Consider the following 21,578-nt stretch of genomic DNA (forward strand, 5'->3'; position numbering starts at 1 on the left):
GCCGCTGCGGGCCAGGGCCCGGGTCCACCTGGCTGTGCGGGCAGCAGCAGCCGGCGGCCCAAGGCTGGCTTCTCCTCGCCTGGCCTCCTGCGTCTGCCGCGCTGCGGATGCCTCGCAGGCGGGAACCCCGAGTCTGGCTCCTCCCTGTCGCGGTGGCCCAGGGGCGGGCGCCGGGCGTCCTGCTCCGCCAGCCCCCGCGCCGGGGGTCCCCTTCCGGCGCACCTGGGCGCTGGGGGTCTTCACCTGCCTGGCGCGGCCCGGGGAGCAAGCGAGCGATCGAGCGAGCTCGGCAGGGGCTGATCCCCGCGCCCCAGCCCCGAAGGGGCGCGCAGGGAGGTGCTACCCCCGCCCGGAGCGCACAGAGAGCGCGCGGGGCGACCCTGGCTACGCGACCCCCCATCCAGGGCCACGTGCGGGTAGCCCGGCCCCTCTGCCCACGTGCGGGGGTTCCCACGCCGGCCCCGCCGCAGGACGCACGCGTGCAGGCCCCTCCGTGCCCTCCCCACGTGCGAACCGACCCCTCCCCGGGACCCTCCGTGCCCTCCCCACGTGGGAACCCACCCCTCCCCGGACCCCTCCGTGCCCTCCCCACGTGCGAGCCGGCGTCTCCCCCTCCGTCCTCCACCCACGTGCGGGCCAACGACACCCCCGCGCGTCCCCACGTGCGGGCCGACGCCCCCCCACCCGGTCCCCCATCCCCCGTCCCCGTGCGGCCCGGCTCTCCCATCCCCCGGCTCCCCGGTCCCCAGAGCCGGCGCCCCCCCCCCGAGCCCCGCCCCCTGCCCGCGGTCCCCCGCCGGGGCGCGGGAGGCGGCGCGCGGCCCGCGGGGCCGCCCAGGGGCGGGGCCCGCGCCGCCCCTCCCCTTCCCGGCCGGGCGGGGCGCGGGGCCGCGGGAGCCGGGGAACGTGCGCTCGCGCCCCGCCTTTGTCTCCGGGGCTCGCGCCGCCGCAGCCCTGCGCCCGCCGCTCTGGGGGCCGCGGGCCGGGCGCCGGCGGGCGCGGCCTCGGCATGGACGTGACGGTGTCGGAGCTCATGGAGCTCTTCCTGCAGAGCCCGCTGGTGACCTGGGTGAGTGCGCCCGCCGCGGCCCCCCGCCCCGCGCCCCGCGCCCCCCGCCCCGCGCCCCGCGCCCGGCCGCCGGCGCTCGCCCGGGGCCTCTGGAGCGGGTCCCGCAGAGTCCGGGGGCCGCGCGGCGCGGGTGCCGGGGTGGGGGTGGACCCAGCTCGCGCCCCCCGCGCCCCCGGACGCGGCGGCAACTCCGGGCGCTGGACGCCGCGGCTGAGCCGGCTACACCTGTTCCCGCCGGCGCGGCGCTGGCGGCCCGGAGCGCCCGGGGCCCGGGGGGCGCGCCCACCCCTTGTGCAGGACCCTCCTTGTAGTTTCCGGACCCCGGAGCCCCGCGGCGTGCGGGGCGGTGGGAACGCGGGGCTGGGGGGACACGCCGCGATCGCCCCTGGATCTCAGACGAGCGGCGCTTTGGGAAAAGCCGCTTGGGGTTATTCTCAGCCCGCGCGTGGGAAAAGCTGCGGGAAAGGGGGCGAGGACGTTGTCCTCGTGCCGCGTCGCCAGGAGACCCCGGATCGGGCTGGCCGCTGGCCACCCCCCTGTGCCCGGCGAGCATCTCAGCCTGCACGTGGGGGTGACTTTTTTCCCCCTCCCCTCTTTTAACGTGTGCCCCGCGCCCCCGCAGGTGAAAACTTTTGGGTCTTTCGGAAGCGACCACCAGGACAACCTGAGCCTGTACATGGACTTAGCGGACGGCATCGTCTTGAACCAAATCATGTTGCAAATGTAAGTGACCTTCAGGGGCGCCGGGGAGGGGGTGAGGCGGGTTGGGGCCGCGCGCCGGGGAGGCTGTCGCTGTCGCAGGCAGACGGGGCCTGGGGTTACCCCCCCTGGCCAGGGCTGCCCCCTACCTGCCTTGGGGAGATAGATGGTCAGCACCCCTGGGGCCAAAGTAGGTTCCCAGCGTGCGCGGAATGACTGTCACCCCAAAGACAGGGACAGCACCACTGACCTCAAACCCCCCCCCTCCTTAATTGGTCCTTGAGTAATGCGATAAGAAAACCCCTTTCTTTGGGGGGCAAGGAACTGTAACGGGGAGTGTCTGGTTACAGGAAGTGTGGGGCGGGCGGGGAGTGACTAAAGTTTCACTTTAGGTTAGGAAGCTGCAGCCTGCGTTCCTTTCATCCGCCCGCCCTCCCCCCTGCGTGCCAGCAAGGGCGGTTGGTGAAGTCCCCTGCCCCGGGCTGGCTTTCCAGGGGGTTCTTGGGGGGGGGGGGGGAGCTGCCTGCTGCCTCGTGTTGTTGGAGTTCGGGTTTGAAGCTGGAGCCAGGGTCTGTGCAGCCGTCAGCCGGAGCATCCCTCTCTACCGGTGCATCCCTCCTTCCTGCCCCTCCGGGCCGCACCGCATTCTGCAGCGGCAGGGCAGCAGCAGCGTTGGCAGCCGCATGGGGTGTTGGCTCCTGCACCCCGTTTCTGTTTTTAACTGAGGAACTGCAGGGGACCGACGCGTTGGGACGGAGTGTCAGGATGATTCACAGGCAGTGCATGCAAAAATAAAACAAAAACACCCCGCTGCTCACGGCCCCTCGCGCTCACCTGCTCTCCTCCACTTCAGCGAGAGAGTTGGCGTCCTCACACGTCGACCCATTAGCTAATGAGAATCGGCTTCTTGTAGGGCCCCGGGAGGGGGAGGAGCCCAGGCCAGAGAGAGCCCGCGGCGCTGGCAGATTCAGAGAGGGGTTTAAAATAGACCTACCTAACCCAGCCGGTGGCGGTGGCGGTGGCGGCTCTCCCAGGACTGTTGCCTCTCTTTTTTTTTTCCCCCCCCCCGCTTGATTTTTGGGTCACACCCCGAGATGCACAGGAATTACTCCTGGCGGTGCTCAGGGGACCATATGGGATGCTGGAGATCGAACCCGGGGTGGCTGCGTGCAAGGCAAACGCCCTACCTGCTGTGCTATTGCTCCGGCTCGCTCCTTTGGTTTTTGTTTGTTTGTTTGTTTGGTTGGTTTTTTTTTTTGCTTTTTTTGGATCACACCTGGCGATGCTCAGGGATTCCTCCTGGCTCATGCACTCAGGAATTACTCCTGGCCATGCTCAGGGGACCATATGGGATGCTGGGGATCGAACCCGCGTCGTCCCTGTGCAAGGCAAACCCCCTCCCCGCTGTGCTCTCGGCTTTGGTTTTAAGAGATCTTTAGCGCTGTGATGTGGGGGAGTACCGGAGACTTGATTTGAGGGGAGGGGGTATGATTTGTCTTTTTATGGAGCCTTCTCAGTCTTACCCATGGCACGTTTGGGTCACTCTTGTCCGAGAACTGGAGGGTGCTTTCTCCTTTCTCCCGCGTGGCACGGGCAAGTTCTGGCATCTCACCTCGGGGAGGGGGCCGTTCCGTGAGGGCCCCGACTAGGTCCCCGACATGATCTGACTCCTGTAGGCCCCTGTGGAAGGCGGCGCCCGCCTGCCCTTACCCCAGCCCGTTTAATTAAAAAACACCAGCGGTGTCCGGGCCTGTCCCATTCAGCTCCTACACCGGAGCACACGGAAGAACAAAAGCAGGGGACTGTGTGTCTCTTTCTTGCCTGACCTTTGGAATTCCTGACGCAGGAGGGAGGGACGCTCCTTGAGAAATGCCACCTCATCCCTGGCCCCGTGTGGCCCCCAGGCTGGGTTCCGTGGGAAGGCCTTCTCCCCTGCACCCTTGGTCGTCCGCAAGGCTCTTTTCTGCTTTCGGGTCTCTGGAGGTGGGGAAGGATGGGCCAGGCCGGCAGCCCTCACGGTGGCCTGCGGCAGCACTGGGCCTCCCTGGCACCGGCCAGCCCAGCTAGGCACCGGGGGAGGGGGCCGTGGGGTTGGAGATTCTCCTGAAGGAGGAACAGGAGCAAGTGGCAGCAACGATGCCGAGAGATGGAGGGATGGAAACGAAATGCAAACATGAAAGTTCCTAAGTTTGTAACTGTACCTCACGGTGATTCACTAATAAAAAATTTTTTTTAAATGCTGAGAGGGGGCCGGAGCGATAGCACAGCGGGGAGGGCGTTTGTCTTGCACGCGGCCAACCCGGGTTCAATTCCCAGCATCCCATATGGTCCCCCAAGCACTGCCAGGAGTAATTCCTGAGTGCAGAGCCAGGAGTAACCCCTGAGCATTGCTGGGTGTGACCCAAAAAGCAAAAACAGAAAAAAATAATAAAATAAAAATGCTGAGAAAAAGAGAGAAAGAGAGTGAATGGGGGTGGGGGGAGGATTGCTCTTGTGCATCGCTGGGTGTGACCCCAAAAGCAAAAAATCATCATCATCATCATCATCATCATCACTCCTGGTTTTGCCTCACACACGGCCTACCCGGGTTCAATCCCTGGCATCCCATAGGGTCCCCCAAGCACCGCCAGGAGTAATTCCTGAGTGCAGAGCCAGGAGTAACCCCTGAGCATCGCTGGGTGTGACCCAAAAAGAAAAAAAACAAAAATAAAGAAAAACACTCCTGGTGGCTCTTGGGGACCTTATGGGATGCCAGGGATCGAACCGGGTCGGCTGTTGCAAGGCAAACGCCCTCCCTCCTGTACTGTCGCTCTGCCCACCTTTAGCTCAGTTCTTGCCACTTACTAGGACTTGTCTGGCATTTCCTATACGCCATATTTTTGTTTTCGGACTTGACTTAAGTACCATGGTGTACAAAGTTCTTCAGGAGACAGTTTTTTTCCGGGCATTCAGTGTTCCGGCTCCAGGGCCACCCCCAATGTGCCCCCCTCCCCTTCTCTGTTGTCCCCCCTGTCTCACCCTCCGCCCCAAGCCGGGCCCCTCAGCAGGCACACAGTAATTCGTTTTTGTATTGCTTGTTACAGCAAAATGGTAAGCGGACTTAACAAAAAGTAGGTGCGTGAGGGAAACTTGGTGAGAATTGTCCGATCACTGGGCGGTGTCTGATCAGAGCCGTTGTCTGAGGCCGTACTGACGGCCTTGGCGCTGGCTGGCCATCGCTGTTTCTGCTCACTGAGCTTGGGGGGCTTGTGCCACGTTGCTGTCTGATGGCTGTGCCCCTCGCGGGCTGCCGGGCCTGCGGGCTGTCGGGCCTGCGGGCTGTGGAGGTGTGAGGGCAGGTGTGGCCGTGCGCTGCAGGAGCCCCAGCACCTGTGTACCTTGTGCAGTGCAAAGCTAGGTGCCCGCGCCAGCTGGTACGTGCCGTCTTTTCCTGTTCTGGTTTTGGGGCTCTGTGCTCAGCGCTTACCCCTTGCGGTGCTTGGGGGGGCCGTATTCTACACCTGGTCTCAGGTGGCATGTACCGCATGCGAGGCAAACCCGTCTGTCCCAGGGCCGGAGTGACAGTCCCGCGGGGAGGGCGTTTGCCTTGCACGTGGCCGACCTGGGTTTGATTCCCGGCATCGCATATGGTCCTTCAAGCATCTCCAGGAGTAATTATTTTTCTTTTTTTTTTTTTTCTTTTCTTTTTGGGTCACACCGAGTGATGCTCAGGGATTACTCCTGGCTCTGCACTCAGGAATTACTCCTGGCGGTGCTCAGGGGACCATATGGGATGCTGGGGATCGAACGCAGGTCAGCCGCGTGCCAGGCAAACGCCCTACCCTCTAGACTATCGCTCCAGCCCCAGCCAGGAGTAATTCTTGAGTGCAGAGCCAGGACTAACCCCTGAGCATCACTGGGTGTGACCCAAAAAGCAAAAATAAAAGAAAAAGAACCCCCTCTGTCCCCCCAGACTGTATCTTTGACCCCCACGTCGGCACCTTCATCTGCAGAGGGTTGGCTGTATAGAGAGTTTGGGAGGGTTTGTCCAGGGTGTCCTTCTGGGCCTGCCAGATAACCGTGTCCTCCCTGGCCCTCTCCCACTGGCATCCAGGGCAGCCCAGTCCTGGTCCCTGTGCCAGCACTACCCTTCAAGCTCTGCCTCTGTTTCCCTTTCTGCCGGATGGAGACGCGTGGGGCTGCACCCTCGGGCCTGTGATAAGGCCTCTGGGCCTTATCGCCCCTGCCAGGACCTGCCCGTGGATGCCCCTTGCCAGGAGTGATAATTCCTCCCAGCTGGCAGGACCCGAGCCACCTGCCCCCACCCCCTGCCCGCGGGGACGGGAGTCCACAGGGGTGTCACCTAACACTTCAGAGCCATATGGAGGCTGGCCGTGGCTCACGTGACCGCACCTGGGCCACATTGTCCCCCAGCAACCGAAGAAGGCAGCCGAGCTAGCCCCAGTCCCGCCTGCGGTGACATCAGTGCCTGGCTGCGGGGGGGCGGGGGGCGCTCAGCTTTCAGGGGAGGCCCCGGGCTCGGAGGGTTCCCCCCCCCCCAGGACACTCCCGACAGCTGCTGCCAGCACCGGCACCTCTGGCTCACGTGGGACATGGCTTTTTGTTTTGTTTCTGTTTTTGGGTCACATCTGGCTGTGCTCAGGGCTGACTCTTCTTTTTTTTTTACTTTTTTTTTTTTTTTGCTTTTTGGTTCACACCTGGCGATGCTCAGGGGTTACTCCTGGCTCTGCACTCAGGAATTACTCCTGGTGGTGCTTGGGGGACCATATGGGATGCTGGGAACCGAACCCGGGTCGTTGGCCGCTTGCAAGGCAAACACCCTGCCCACTGTGCTATCGCTCCAGCCCCAGGGCTGACTCTTCTTGGCTCTGCACTCGGAGGAGCTCAGGGACCCTGTGAGATGCCGGGAATCAAATCCGGGTCGGCTGCGTGCCAGGCAAGCCCCCTACCCACGGTGTACTAGCCCTCTGGCCCCCGGGACACAGTTTTTCTTTTGGGGAGTGCGTGACTGGGGCCACTCCTGGAGATACTTGGTCAGCCGGCTCGTTGCTCAGTGCTGGGACCACCCGGAGGTGTTGGGAGGGCCGCGGAGGGCTGCGGGTGGAACTCAGGTCCTTGTGCAATGCAAAGCGAGGGGCCCCAGGCCCCCAGACACAGTTTTCACTGGCTCGCAGGAACATTATTTACGAGATTCGTCTCCGGCATCAGGCAGACTAGTTCCTGTCATTCCTCTGCCGCTTGCTGGTTGTGTGTCCTTGGGCAAATTACTTAACCTCCCTAAGCCTCAGTTCCCTGATCCGTAATAAGGGCATGGTGTTTTACAGTCGGGAAGGGGGGAAGGGAGGGGGGTGGGGTTTAAATTAGATTGCACTCCTAGGGCACTGCCCTCAAATATCAGCCACCCTTCTCATTAGAGGGAGGTCCAGTTCCAGGTTTGTGTGTGTGTGTGTGTGTCTGTGTCTGTGTGTGCACACACACGGCCTTGAGCTGGGGTATGCCCACCTGGGAGAGTGGACACCTTCCCTTTTGATGTCCTGGCCAGCCTTGGGGGAGAGTCACTGTTTGCTTGATGTAGGCGCCGTTTTCATCCCTGGTGCTGCTAGCTGCACAATTCCGAATCGTGTGTTGAGTACTTCCTGAGGCTGGGGGTGTACTCGGGCCAGTTGGAGAGTTTTGTTTTTTTTTTTTCTTTTTGGGTCACACCCGGCAATGCACAGGGGTCATTCCTGGCTCATGCACTCAGGAATTACCCTTGGTGGTGCTCAGGGGACCATATGGGATGCTGGGATTCGAACCCAGGTCAGCCTCGTGCAAGGCAAACGCCCTACCCGCTGTGCTATCACTCCAGCCCCCAGTTGGAGAGTTTCTTCAGTTTTTAAAACTCATTCGCAGGGTGATCCTCGCCCCCCAGTAAGGAGTAAGGAGGGAGGAGTAAGGCTTCCCTTCTGCAGAGGTGAAAGCTGGGGTAAAGGGGGAGGGACTCGCCAGTTGAGTGATGACTGTGTCGATGCAGAAGCGTTGCAGCCACAAATGACTCTTCCCCTTGCACCCAGCGTGTGCCACTGGTGGCTCACAGTTGAGTGTGTTTTTATGAACACGGATGCCAGCGCCCACATCGGTGTGTTACGTGATTCCCTCTCTGGCCGCCGTCTGTCACACTTCATGGAGACGCGGAGCCTGGCATGAAATGCAGGAAGCCACCCAGATGACCCAGCTCGAGTGGCCCCTGGTATGGCCCTCGGAAGAGCCAAATGAAATAGCCAAATAGCCAAATAAAATTCGTTTCCTCGGGCCCGGGAGGGAGCCCAGTGGTGACCCTTCGTTTCGCTGGCCCCCAGCCTGGTCCTCAGGTTTGCCACGTAGAGGGAACAGTAACCTCCCAGACCTCGGCTGTGTCCTCATAGGCGTTTCTGATGCATCTCGGTAGAAATATAAGTGTGTGCTACTGTTTGGCGACCACACCTGCCAGTGCTCTGGGAGTACTCTCTGTTTGTGAGTTCGGGGGATCCTCCTGGCTCTGCACTCAGGGATCACTCCTGGCCGGGCTCAGGGGCCCATATGCAGTGCCCAGATCTGAACGTGAGTCCGCCGCATCCAAGGAAAAGCAAGCTCCATGTGGTTTCAATCCTGAAAGCCTTCTCTGCTCAAGGCCTCCTCCACCGAACTGGTCACCTTGATTGACACAATAAGGAAGCACTCTAAGGAGCAAAGGAGAGGGTGTGGGTTGGCCAGGCTCCAGGCTCCAGCAAATTCAGGGACAGAGGAAGTGTTGTAAGGGACCTGGGAGATAACGCAGGGGTCAAGGGTGCTGCCTTGCATGAGGGCACAGGGACCGGAGTTCAATCCCCAGCACTCCATGGGGCCCCAGCCGCTGCCAGTTGTGGCCCCGGTGGCCCTGGCACTGCCGATGCCTCGCGGGGCAGATGCGCCACCGGGCCCGGCATTGAAGTGTCCGGCCCAGTTACCTAGAGCTCCCCAGGACAGGGGCTCCCCAGGCCCCCTGAGCCATCTTGGGAGTTCTCTCCCTCAAAAAAGACTGGGGCTGGAGCCATAGCACAGCAGGGAGGGCGTTTGCCTTGCACGTGGCCGACCTGGGTTCGATCCCCGGCATCCCATATGGTCCCCGGAGCACCACTAGGAGCACCACTAATTCCTGAGTGCAGAGCTAGGAATAACACCTGTGCATCTTCGGGTATGACCCAAAAAGCAAAAAAAACCCCAAAAAATAGAAGCCCCAGAATGTCACATGGCAGTTGTGATGGGGCCTCCGGTCGCTTCTAGGTACCCGGACAGCTTTCCCGGAGTGGGGGGGTGCGGATGCTCATGTAGAATCGACGCTGCCAGTTCCACGCCATGTGTGGAGGGCTTGGCTGGTCCCCGGGACGTCAGGGCCTTTGAACGTGCCGAGTCCTTCCTTCCGGGTCGAACTTTTGACAGCTTGTGTTTCCTGAATCATGGTGCCCCGCTCCAGTTTGACGACGTGCGTGTGAGTCCTGCACTCACCGCTGGCATCACACTAGCTCACTGGCATCCCCGCTGATTGTCCCTGCCAACCCCGCACCCTGCACTCCTCTCCTGTGTCCCTGCTTACGGAGGATGCGGGTGGCCGTGCCTGAGGCCGCGCATACCCAGACGGTGCCTGATAGGCCCTCCTTGGTTTGTAATTTTGTTTTTTTCTTTTTGGGTCACACCTGGCGATGCTCAGGGGTTACTCCTGGCTCATGCACTCAGGAATTACTCCTGGCGGTGCGCAGGGGACCACATGGGATGCTGGGAATCGAACCTGGGTTGGCCACATGCAAGGCAAACGCCCTCCCCGCTGCACTGTCGCTCCAGCCCCTAATTTTGTTTTTGGTGCTTTATTTTTTTTTCTTTGTCGGGGGCACAGCTGGCAACATTGGGGGTTACTCCCAGCTCTGTGCTCGGAGGTTACTCCCGGCAGTGCTCAGGGGCTATGTGCTTGTGGGGGCCTCCCGCTTACTGAGTCTGTTGAGTTGTGTCTCCAACCCAGCAACCTTCCTCTAAATGAGACCCTTTCTCATTTGTTTGGGGGCCACAGCTGGTGGCGCTCAGGGCTGACTCCTGGCTCTGTGCTCGGGAGTCACTCCTGGCTGTGCTCAGGGGACCATATGGAGTGACGGGGATCAAACCTGGGTCGGCAGCGTGCAAGGCCAGCTCCCGACCCGCCGTCCTGTCGCTCCGGCCCCCGAGCAAGTCAGCTTGGCGTCGTCTAGGGCTGGGGACAGGGGCTGTGCAGAGCAGAGCTGGAGAGCCGGCTCCAGGTCCCCACAGCTCTGGACACCCTAGCCACCTCCTCCACAGCAGATGGGTCGGGTCTTCCAGGGGGGCTCAGGCCCGGGAATGTGCCTCTGAGACAGGACCCGTCAAGACATCTGAGAGGGGCTGGAGCGATAGCACAGCGGGTAGGGTGTTTGCCTTGCACACGGCCGACCCGGGTTTGATTCCCAGCATCCCATATGTCCCCCGAGCACTGCCATGAGTAATTCCTGAGTGCAGAGCCAGGAGTAACCCCTGAGCATCGCCGGGTGTGACCCAAAAAGCAAAAAAAAAAAAAAAAAAAACAGAACAAAAGACAGATCTGAGAGGGGGTGGGTGGGAGGAACCCCAGTGGAATACCCACAACTGATTTTATCCATGGGTGAAGTCAGAGAATATTTCTCCTCTCTTTTCATTCTTTTCTTTCTTGTTTTGGGGCCATACCCCTGGCGGTGTTCAGTAGTTGCTTCTGGTTTTGTGCTCAGGGCTCACTCGTGGTGGTGTTCGGGGGACCGTGTGGGATGCTGGGACTCATATATGGCTATATGCAAGGAGGTGCCCTACCCGCTGTGCCATCTCCGGCCCCACCTCGCTATGCATATGCATTCTTTTTGGGTTTTTTTTTTGCTTTTTGGGTCACACCCAGCGATGCACAGGGGTTACTCCTGGCTCTGCACTCAGGAATTACTCCTGACAGTGCTTGGGGGACCATATGAGATACTGGGAATTGAACCCGGGTTGGCCGCATGCAAGGCAAACGCCCTACCCTCTGTGCTATCACTCCAGCCCCTCTCTATGCATTCTTAACATTTCATTCTTATAGTTTTTTATGCATTCTTAACATTTCATTCTTACAGTTTTGGGCTCAGCTTTTAATCCTGTTAACCTTGTATGTATATATATATATATATGTATATATATATGTGTGTGTGTGTGTATATCACTGTGACTGTCATCCCATTGCTCATCGATTTGCTCTCGCGGGCACCAGTAACGTCTCCATTGTGAGACTTGTTACTGTTTTTGGTATATCGAATACGCCATGGCATATCGAATAGCTTGCCAGGCTCTGCCATGCGGGCGAGATACTCTCGGTAGCTTGCCGGGCTCTCCGAGAGGGGCGAGGAATCGAACCTGGGTCTACTGAGTGGTAGGCCAACGCCCTACCCGCTGCTCTATTGCTCCAGCCCCATATATATGAGCCCCATACACGAGGCCCACACCTCATGGTGTTCCAGGCTCCCTTTTGGTTCTGTGGGCTGGGATCACTCCAGGTGGGGATTGGGGGACACTGTGTGGTCCCAGGGATTGAACTGGGTCGGCCCTGTGCAGGGCGAGTGCCTTCTCCCCTGTTCTGTCTTTTGAGCATCGCAGGTCAGTGATTTTTTTTCATGCTCTGTAACTCTTTTTTAGGGGGCTGGGGGTGACATCTGGCAATCCTCAGAGCTTACTCCTGACTCTGTGCTCACAGATCGCTTCTGGCAGGGCTCGGGGGGTGGTATGTGGTGCCGGGAACCGAACCTGGTGGGCTGTGTGCAAGGCATGCGCCCTGCCCACTGCACCTTCTCTGTGGCCCCCGTGCTCTGTGACTCTGGCTGTGTTGGCACTGTGTTGGCCAGTGGAGCCGTAGCCTGTCGGACGGGCACGGGCTGTGAACCATGGCCCATGGTTTCATGGCTGCGTTCGGGCTCAGGTGCCAGGTAGGGGAGAGAGGAGGGAGGGCGCTCGCCGGGACCAGAAGCCAGATTCGGCGGAGGGGTCGGAAGTGGTGCTCGGGGGGCGCCGGGCGTGGGGAGCAGAGGCCGCAGCTCATGGTGCGTTTCTTCCCCCAGCGACCCCAGGCCCACGAACCCCCGCATCAACAAGCACGTCAACAACGACGTGACCCTGCGCATCCAGAACCTGACCATCCTGGTGAGGAACATCAAGACCTACTACCAGGTGAGGGGGCCTGCCCCACGCGGGGGCCGGCAGACGGGCGCAGGGCGAGCCCCCTTTGAGCTGGCATCCTGAGAACGGGCAGGGTGGGGAGTGGCCCCTCCCCCACTGCTGGCCCTGGGTTTCCCGAGGCAACCTGAGCCACGGTCCGCTGGGCCCTGTGCGAGCTGACTCCTGGGCGGTCGATCCCGGTTCTGCGAGTGTAGACACAGGACCGTGTTCTGGCTCAGTGGGCTCCTGGGTGGTCGGTTACGTCTCTGCGAGTGTAGACACAGGCTGCGTTCCAGCTCAAGGGCTCCTGGAGGGATGCACCCGGCTCTGCGAGTGTAGACACAGGCTGTGTTCCGACTCTGGGCTCCTGGAGGGACGCACCCGGCTCTGCGAGTGTAGACACAGGCTGTGTTCCGACTCTGTGGGCTCCTGGAAGGATGCTCCCAGCTCTGCGAGTGTAGATGCAGGCTGTGTTCCAACTCTGTGGGCTCCTGGAGGGATGCTCCCAGCTCTGCGAGTGTAGACACAGGCTGTGTTCCAATTCTGTGGGCTCCTGGAGGGATGCACCCGGCTCTGCGAGTGTAGACACAGGCTGTGTTCCAACTCTGTGGGCTCCTGGAAGGATGCTCCCGGCTCTGCGAGTGTAGACACAGGCTGTGTTCCGGCTCAGTGTGTACATTTAGGCCCACGGCTTACTGACAGAGTTCGGGTCCCCGTGGGGTGTCTCCTCATGTCGAGTGCTCACATCGAGTGAGTCTCGGGGTCAGTGGAGAGGCCCACTGGGCTTTCAGGCATGGGCGGGGCTGGGGGAGAAGCTCTGAGGGTCTGGATCTTTGTCCTGTGGCCCAGGGGCGGGTGGGGGGAAGGGTCCCGTCTGGGGCCCCTCGGCCTCTCCCCGGCTTTCAGAGGGAAGCGTGGCCACCCCCCTCCAGTCCCACCTGCCCCTGGGTGACTTAGTTCTGAGACCCCAGGCCAGGTCCTGGAGAAGGGAAATGGACTTGGGGCGGGGGTGGGTATCCGGCTCTGTCCTCCAGGGCAGCTGGGCGGTCCTGGGACCCCACTTTGGGAACCACCCTTCCCGAATTAAAGCTGGAGCTTCCCAGGGAGCCTGTGGCCCTTTGGGCTGGACCCTGTCCTGGTTCTGGCTCAGGAGCTCAGCGTGTGCTTGGGGCTCGCCTTCCCCTCGGGCACTGAGTTCAGGGCATGGGGGGGGGGGGTTGTTTGTTTGTTTTCTTTTGGGTCACACCCGGCCTTGCTCAGCGGTTAATCCTGGCTCTGCATTCTGGAATTACCCCTGGTGGTGCTGGGGGGGACCCTATGGGATGCTGGGAGTCAACCTGGCCTGGCCGTGTACAAGGCAAACGCCCTCCCTGCTGTGCTGTCGCTCCTGCCCCAGGGTTTTCCTTTTTTGTTTTTTTTTTTTTTCTTTTTGGGTCACACCCAGCGATGCACAGGGCTGACTCCTGGCTCATGCACTCAGGAATTACCCCTGGCGGTGCTCAGGGGACCATATGGGATGCCAGGATTCGAACCCGGGTCTGCCTTGTGTAAGGCAACCGCCCTACCCGTTGTGCTATCTCTCCAGCCCCCGCCCCAGGGTTTTTTGATATGAGCGGTTGGTTCCACCTTCCCCATGAGGGACCTGGGGTGTCTGGGAAGGGGGTTGGGTTGTGAGGTTTTCGGGGGTGCTGGGAGGTCACCCCAGCCAGCCTCCTGGGCCTGCCCCATCCCCGGTGGGTTTCTTGCACTGGGTTTTCTCTTAACAGCACCCCGGGAGGCCGAGAATGCACCCCCAGCCTTTGCATTGAGGCGTGGGCTGGGGTCATGAGAAAGCCTGTGGGGGCTGCATCAGTGGCACAAAGATGGGAGGTGCTGAAGGCTGAGGTGGCCCCCCGGGTGTTGGGCGGGGTGGGGGGGGGCAGTGCTAGGAAGCGTTTGGACAGTAGCCAAAGAGATAGTCCAGCAGGTCGGGTGCTTGCCTTGCATGTGGCCGACCCGGGTTCAATCCCAGGCATCCCGTCTGGTCCCCGGAGCACTGCCAGGAGTGATTCCTGAGCTCAGTGTCGGGCGTCAGCCCTGAGCCCAGCCAGCTGTGGCCCAGAAACACAGACCAAAGAAGAGATGGAGAGAGGACGGTGACCTGGGCTCCGGAACGAGACGCCGGGGCCGTTTGCCCTGCCTGGGGGGCGGGGGGCGTGCATGGGAGGCTTCTGGGGGTAGGCGCCAGCAAGGGGACTGTATCTCTAGGTTTAGGGGCGTGGGGGTGTGGCGTGGAGTGGCCTGGGTTGCCATGGTCTCCTCGTTTCCTGTGTCCCTGGTGAATTCGCACTGGGGGCACACCAGCCGGAGACACGCAGACTTTGGGAGGGAAGGCGGTGGGCGGAGCTGTCCCCTGCAGGTCAGAGGGCTCCGAGTGGCTCGATGGTCCAGGTCCCAGCTGGACACGGGGGAATCAAAGGCTGAGACTGGGGCGGGGGCGGGGTGGCTCTTGGGGTGATGCAGAGTCTGGGAAATGGGAGCATCCCGGAGAGGCGAGGCCGGGAGGAGCCCCAGGGGGAGGGGAGGGGGTCCCCGACCCGCAGACGCCAGGCCTCCCCCCCCCGCCCCGTGTGCACCCAGGATCCTGCCTTCTCTCTCCCGCCGCTGTCGAGGGTCTCTTCCCCAGCTGCTTGCAGAATACAGATCAGGTGGGCGGGCTGGGGGGGGGGGAGCTGGACACCCCTCCCCCTCCCCCTCCCCCGCGCCCACTGCTTCCTTCCAGTCTCCCCGTGGCCAGCGATGCCGTGGGCGGGCGTGTCCACAGCAACGTTCCCCGCCTGTCCCCTCTGTCCTGGTTCCCAGCAGAAGCAGAACCGGCCGTTGTCGTAAAGGGGCATCCGAGAACGTCACCCCTTCCTTCCTCCACGCACCGGGATCCGGTGTGAGGCCTGGGGCTGAAGCTGTCGTGGGGGGTGGGGGGGCCCTGGGGGCTCAGGGAGAGTGTCCAGGCCCGGCTTCCCGTCTCTGCCTCCCGAATGGTCCCTCTGCCTGGAGGTCCGTCCACTGGGCAGAGTGGGCTGGTGGGGCAGTTGGGGAAGATGAGGCAGGGACGACGTCTGCTCCCTGGGGAGCATTCCCCGGGCCTCTGAAGAATCTACAGTGACCGGTGCTGGAGCGATAGCACAGCGGGTAGGGCGTTTGCCTTGCATGCGGCCGACCCGGGTTCGATTCCCACCATCCCATAGGGTCCCCTGAGCACTACCAGGAGTGATTCCTGAGTGCAGAGCCAGGAGTAACCCCTGAGCATCGCCGGGTGTGACCCAAAATGCAAAAAAAAAAAAATTATACAGTGGCCAGGGCACCCTGAGCCTACTGTCAGGGGCAGCCCGTGGAGCTGGGCTTAGGGGGACCCCCGGGCCCATCCCCTCCTCCCCGCTGGGGTGGGGCCCTGGGTTTGGGGCCCGAGATCTGCCTTGGTTGCTTACCCCCAAACATGCCCCCCAAGGTTGGGGCCCACGGTGGCTTTCAGAAGCGGGGCCTGGTGTAGCATCACCCCAAATGGAGGAGCGGCCTCTGTCCACTGGGGCTGCCCTCTCCTCGAACCCGAGGTGCCAGGGGGCACTGCGGGACCCTGTTCCTCTGCATAGGGGGTGGACGGTCAAGCCAGGCCGGAGCCTCTGTGTGGGTTGGGGGTGTTCCTGGTGGGGTCTGGAGGGCGTAGTCCCTCCCCCCCCCCCACACACACAGGTGAGCCCCAGCCTGGGCAGACGCAGGCGGGGCCGAGAAAGCCAGGTGGCTGGGGCGGGGAGGCAGCTCCTGGTTCAGTCTCCGAGTCGGAGGAGGACAGTGTGGGTCAGGCTGAGGCCGGGCACTGGCCCCAGGACCTTTGCCCCAGAGCCCCCATCCGCCGGGGTGGGAGACCGGGCCCTGAAGGGACAGAACTGCAGGCTGCCGGCCGCCCGCCGCCCAGCGCTGCCTGTGACCCCGGCTGCCTTTTTTCACTCGCTCTGTCGCCAGGGTTGGCGACAACCCTGGCGGGGTTGACGTTAGGGAGATAACAAGATATTTTGTTATGGGAAGATGACTTTAGGGAGATAACAAGATATTTGGGGGTGGGGGGGTTGGAGATCGCTCAGAGAGGGTCGAGCGCATGCTTTGTGTGAGTGGGAGGCCCCCCAGAGCACAGAGTAGCCCCCCACACAGCACTCCCGGGTAGTGACCCCCAGAAGCCTCCAGGATCTCTCCAAAAATCCGCTTCTCCTTCCCTCCCTTCCTGGAGGTCAGGCCCGAGATTCGCCTGAGCATCAGGTTCTTACTGGCCTGGGGTGTGTGCACACACGTGTGCTTTCCCACCCTCGGGGCCTGTGCCCGAGGCCCCGCGTTCTCCGTGGCCTCCGGCGAGGAAAGCACAGGCTGGATCATCATCAGAAAGGCGCAGACGCAGTGTGAGAGGTGGAAGACTTTTGTCCCGCGTCTGAATGGCAGGAAACACGCGTTGGGAGTGTTTGGTGGCGCCCAGCTAACCCCGAAGCTGGGTCTCTGGGTGTACCGGGGTCTCTGGTGGCCGGAGCCTCTGATGGGAGGGGCCTGCACCTGGGCAGAGTCCTGAGAACTGTCATCGGCAGGGTCGGTGTTGTGAGGCCGGCAGGAGTCAGGGGACGGCGCTTGCCTCGCGGGCGGCCAGGCTGGGGTTGGTGCCCGGCGCCCCGTAGGATCCTTCCAGGAGCCCTCCCTGAGTGCAGAGCCAGAAATAACCCCCGTAGCAAACACGGAAGGAAGGAAATTAGTTAGTTGAGTGCCAGGAGAGATAGTACAGTGGGTAAGGCAGCCGCCTTGCGTGTGGCTGACCCCGGCTCAATCCCAGCTGGTCTTCTGCACCCTGCCAGGAGTGACCCCTAAGCACAGAGCCAGGAATAAGTCCTGAGCACTGCTGGGTGTGAAACACCCCCCATCCCCCACTCAGAAAAATACATACACAAAAAACGGTCACTGACGCTGTCATCCCGTTGCTTAGCGATTTGCCCGAGCGGGCACCAGTAACGTCTCCATTGTGAGACTTGTTGTTACTGTTTTTGGCATTTTGAATACGCCACGGGGAGCTTGCCAGGCTCTGCCGTGTGGGCGGGAGACTCTCGAAATGCCCTACCCGCTGTGCTGTCGCTCCAGCCCACACAAAAAAACTAGTATTGTAAATCACAGAACCTTCATCAGTTTTTAAAAGACTTTTGCTTGTTTTTAAAATCAGCTTGGTGAGTTAGACAGGTCGTTGAATGCGCGGGGAGGAATGACTTGATTTTTCTCCACATTTGACCTTGCGGGTTAAAGGTAGAGTTTGTGGGCCGAAGAGATAGCACAGAGGGTAGGGCGTTTGCCTTGCACGCGGCCGACCCGGGTTCGATCCCCAGCATCCCATATGGTCCCCCAAGCCCTGCCAGGAGTAATTCCTGAGTGCAGAGCCAGGAGTAACCCCTGAGCATTGCCAGGTGTGACCCAAAAAGCAAAATAAATAGATAGATAGATAGATAGATAGATAGATAGATAGATAGATAGATAAAGGTAGAGTTTGTGGGCCGAAGAGATAGCTCAACAGGGAGGGCACTTGCCTAACTCATGGCTGACCCAGGCTTGGTCCTCAGCACCCCGTACGTTCCCTGCGGCCGTCAGGAGTGATTCCTGAGCACAGAGTCAGGAGCAAGCCCTGAGCAGAGCTGGGTGTGGTCCCCAAACCACAAACCCCCCAAGACACTCTGAAGATGCTGGGGTGTGTGTGTGTGTGTGTGTGTGTGTGTGTGTGTGTGTGTGTGTGTGTGTGTGTGTGTGTGTGTGTGTGTGTGTGTTGTGTTTGGGCCACATCAAAGATCCTCAGAGGTTATTCCTGGGATCACACAAGAATCACTCCTGGTTGTGCTCAGGGATCCGACGCAGCTGTGCCTTCCCGCTGTGCTGTTGCTCCAGCCCCTGAGACACAGCTCTTGCTCTTGTAGCTGGTATCTGTTTTCTGAGAAACTTATCATCGTGGCTTTCCTGACTCAGTACAGGCGGGTGTCGTGTAAGAGCCAAAACAAACAAAAATTAATTTTTCTCTGATTGCAATTTGCAAAAGAATTTCTCCTCTTAAAAAAGAAAAGTAAAGGAAGGATTTCTCTGGAAGAATGTTCTCTCGGCAATCGCAAGGAAATGAGAGGCTGCCCTGGCCGGCCTCGGGGTGATGGTGCCATCTAGTTTCGTGTCCCCTCCTGGGAACACTCGGCCCAGCCGGCAGCCCCCAACAAGCTTCTTCTTTCCCGGGGGCAGATTCCTGGCATGAAATTCCGGAGTCAGAGGGCTCGGCTGCTCCCAGGTCCTTCGTTCCTTCGGCCAGAGCAGCTGCTCAGCCCGAATCGCCGGCTCTGTGCTCTGTGCTCTGTGCTCTGCCCCAGGGCTGACTCTGCCGCGTGCCCCGGCCCGTCCGGAGAGCATTCGGGTGCGTGGATTTGTGCAGGAGCCATCCTAGCTGTCGCGTGAATTCTTGTCGTTATTGCCTGTTTTTTCATTTTTCTCTTTTATTTCGGGGGCATGGACTGGAGTGATAGCACAGTGGGTAGGGCATTTGCCTTGCACGCGGCCGACCCAGGTTCGATTCCTCCGTCCCTCTCGGAGACCCCTGCAAGCTACCGAGAGTATCCCGCCTGAATGGCAGAGCCTGGCAAGCTACCCGTGGCATATTGGATATGCCAAACACAGTAACAACAAGTTTCACAATGAAGACATTACTGGTGCCCGCTCGAGCAAATCGATGAACTACAGGACGACAGTGCATTTCGGGGCCACGCCCAGTGGTACTCAGGGGCTCCTCCTGGCTCCGTGCTCTAGGGATGGAACCCCGGTCTCTGGCCTGCAGCTGCCGGTGATCGTGGGGGTGAGCCTGGGGTGAGCCTGGGCCCGGAGGCCTTCCTCAGGGAGACCCTGGGCCCTGCCCCTGCTGTGGTGGGAGCCGTGTGCCGGGGGCAGATGCCTCCCCTGTAGCCCAGGGGTGGGCCGGGAGCCCTGGGTTTCACCCAACCCTGCCAAGGCCTGCTCCCCCGAGCACCGCCAGGAGGGAGCCCTGAGCATGGCTAGGCACCTCTTGAGTCTCTGAGGAGGAGAAGGCAGCGACCTGGGAGGAACCGTCCTTGCTCTTGCTTCCCCTCTGGTGTGGAGTGACGAAATGTGGGGCGCGGAGGCAGGGCTGGGGGGTCACCGCCACCGTCGCTTCTCCCTCCTCACCTCTGCCCCAACCGCCCCTGCCGAGTGCCGGGTGCGGGGGATGCCCAGGGGCTTGGGAGCAGCAGTGGGTGGGAGTCGTGCGCGTCTGTACTGCAGGGCGGACGGGGGCTAGACTGGCATCAAGGGGGCTGCCCCGGGTTGTTCAGCCCCGAGGGGTGGGGGGCTGGGGTGGGGCTGGACAGTGGCGCCGTCGGCGCCGACACCGGGGAGAACTTTGGGAGTCAGTTTGTTTTAGTTATCTTTTTTTTTTTTTTTTTGCTTTTTTTGGGTCACACCCGGGGCAATGCACAGGGGTTACTCCTGGTTCTACACTCAGGAAACACTCCTGGCGGTGCTCAGGGGACCATATGGGATGCTGGTATTCGAACCCGTGTCGGCCGCGTGCAAGGCAAACGCCCTACCCGCTGTGCTATCGCTCCAGCCCGTTTTAGTTATCTTGATGTGGGGGTCACACCTGGAGATGCCCAGGGTTTGACTTCTGGCTCTGCGTTCAGGAACTGTGCCTGGTGGGTGCTCCGGGGAGCATATGAGATATTGGGAATCGAACCCGGGATGGCCGCGTGCAAGGCAAGGGCCCTACCCGCTGTGCTGCCTCTCCAGCTTATTTATTTATTTATTTATTTATGGGGGGGGGGCACTCTTGGCAAGCTTGGGTGACCCCATAGGGTGCCGGGGATTGAACCCGGGTCAGCCTCATGCACAGCCAGGGCTCTGGTCTACCTGCTGTATGCAGTTGCTCTGGCCCCTGGGAGTCCTTTTTATTATTATTATTATTATTTGCTTTTTGGGGTCACACCCGGCGATGCACAGGTGTTACTCCTGGCTGATGCACTCAGGAATTACTCCTGGTGGTGCTCAGGGGACCCTATGGGATGCTGAGGATTGAACTCGGGTCGGCCCCGTGCAAGGCAAACGCCCTCCCCGCTGTGCTGTCGCTCCAGCCCCGGGAGTCTTTTTTTTTTTTTTTTTGCTTTTTGGGTCACACCTGGCGATGCACAGGGGTTACTCCTGGCTCTACACTCAGGAATTGCTCCTGGCGGTGCTCCGGGGACCATATGGGATGCTGGGAATCGAAACCGGGTCAGCCACGTGCAAGGCAAACGTCCTACCCGCTGTGCTATTGCTCCAGCCCCCGGGAGTCTTTTTAAAGGGGAGAGTTTAAGGGGCCAGTGGGAGGAAGCCAGGGCAAAGGCGAACGCTTCGCACTCGGCCCACCCTAGCTTGATCCCCACTCCCATATGGTACCCCCAGCATCACTGGGTATCGCCCCTCCCCCGCGATACACTTACAGAAGGGGAGAGTTTTCATAGCTCAGTGAGCTGAGTGCCGGGTTTTGGGGGGTCTTTGTTTGTTTGGTTTGGTTTTCGGGTCACACTTGGGATGCCGGGGATCGAACCCGGGCTGGCTGTGTGCAAGGCGAGTGCCCTGCCCGCTGCACTATGGCCCGGCTCCAGCCTGCCACAGCGTGGTGGTCGGCCACTGCAGGGCCGGGTGTGACCCCGGAGCAGGAAAGAAGTAGAGGGAGTGTTAGAAGAAAGCCCGGAGCACCCCTGGGGCCCCCCTGCAGGGCCGGGGGCTGCTCTGGAGGGAGACACGTGGGGAGGGGTAGATCCAGGGCACCATGGGGGGTTACCCCAGCACCGGGGCCCCTGCAGACCCAGACGGGCCCCCACCCGCCGTGTCCCTCACCTGTCACCGCCCACATCCCACCGGCCAGAGGGGAGCAAACGCAGGGGTGCTGGTCGGGAGTCTGTCTCCCGCATCCTAGACACGCCCCTTCAGTCACCAGGAAGTTGGGTCGGCCTTGCACTGTGGGACTGTCACTCTGCCCCGTGCACCAATCAGAGCCCTCGGGGGGCGGGCACCACCAGCCTTCTGGCCCTGTGGTTGTCGGGCCTCTAGTCGCTGCTGTTCCCATTTCACAGATGGGGGATCGAGGCCAGAGGCCAGCCAGGTTCCCCCTCTCCCCATCGCGGACTAGGAGTATTGCAAAGTGCCCTGGCGGGGAAATGCCTTCCCAGGCGCGGCTTTGTAGGGAGCCCCTTGGAGAAGGTGGGAGGGGTCCCAAGCAGCCCCCTCCAGTGTGCTGGGGTCTCCAGCTCAGGGGCTCCCCTTGGCCTCGCCGCGGGCTGGGGCGGAGCGGGGAGAGACCGGGTTGCTTCGGGGCCCCTCTGGAACCAGCCTTCCGGGGCAGGCCCGGGGCGGGGCGGGCGCAGCTGGCCTCGGGCGGGGGAGGGGGCAGCCCTCCTCTCCCCTCCCCTCCCCCCCAGAGCAGCAGGAAGCAGAGAATCTGGGTTAATTGCAGGGGGTGGGGAGGGGTGAAAGGTGGGATTGATGTAATTAGCCGGGTTGGAATTCGGCCAGGCCCGACGGTTGGAAG

At 61.1% G+C, this 21,578-nt stretch overlaps 1 protein-coding gene across 1 annotated transcript in view; it reads left to right on the plus strand.

The window, feature by feature from the left end:
* The first annotated feature begins 906 nt into the window (after nt 1-906).
* Nucleotides 907-21,578, plus strand: part of CCDC88C (coiled-coil domain containing 88C) — a 96,016-nt gene continuing 75,344 nt past the window's right edge. Inside the window, exons 1-3 of the mRNA XM_055131924.1 lie at nt 907-1,069; nt 1,692-1,792; nt 11,878-11,986. Of these exons, the coding sequence (XP_054987899.1) occupies nt 1,010-1,069; nt 1,692-1,792; nt 11,878-11,986 (270 nt within the window). The 5' untranslated portion in view covers nt 907-1,009. The remainder of the gene's footprint in view (nt 1,070-1,691; nt 1,793-11,877; nt 11,987-21,578) is intronic.

Source organism: Sorex araneus, chromosome 3 (genome assembly GCF_027595985.1).
Source record: "Sorex araneus isolate mSorAra2 chromosome 3, mSorAra2.pri, whole genome shotgun sequence".
NCBI lineage: Eukaryota > Metazoa > Chordata > Mammalia > Eulipotyphla > Soricidae > Sorex > Sorex araneus.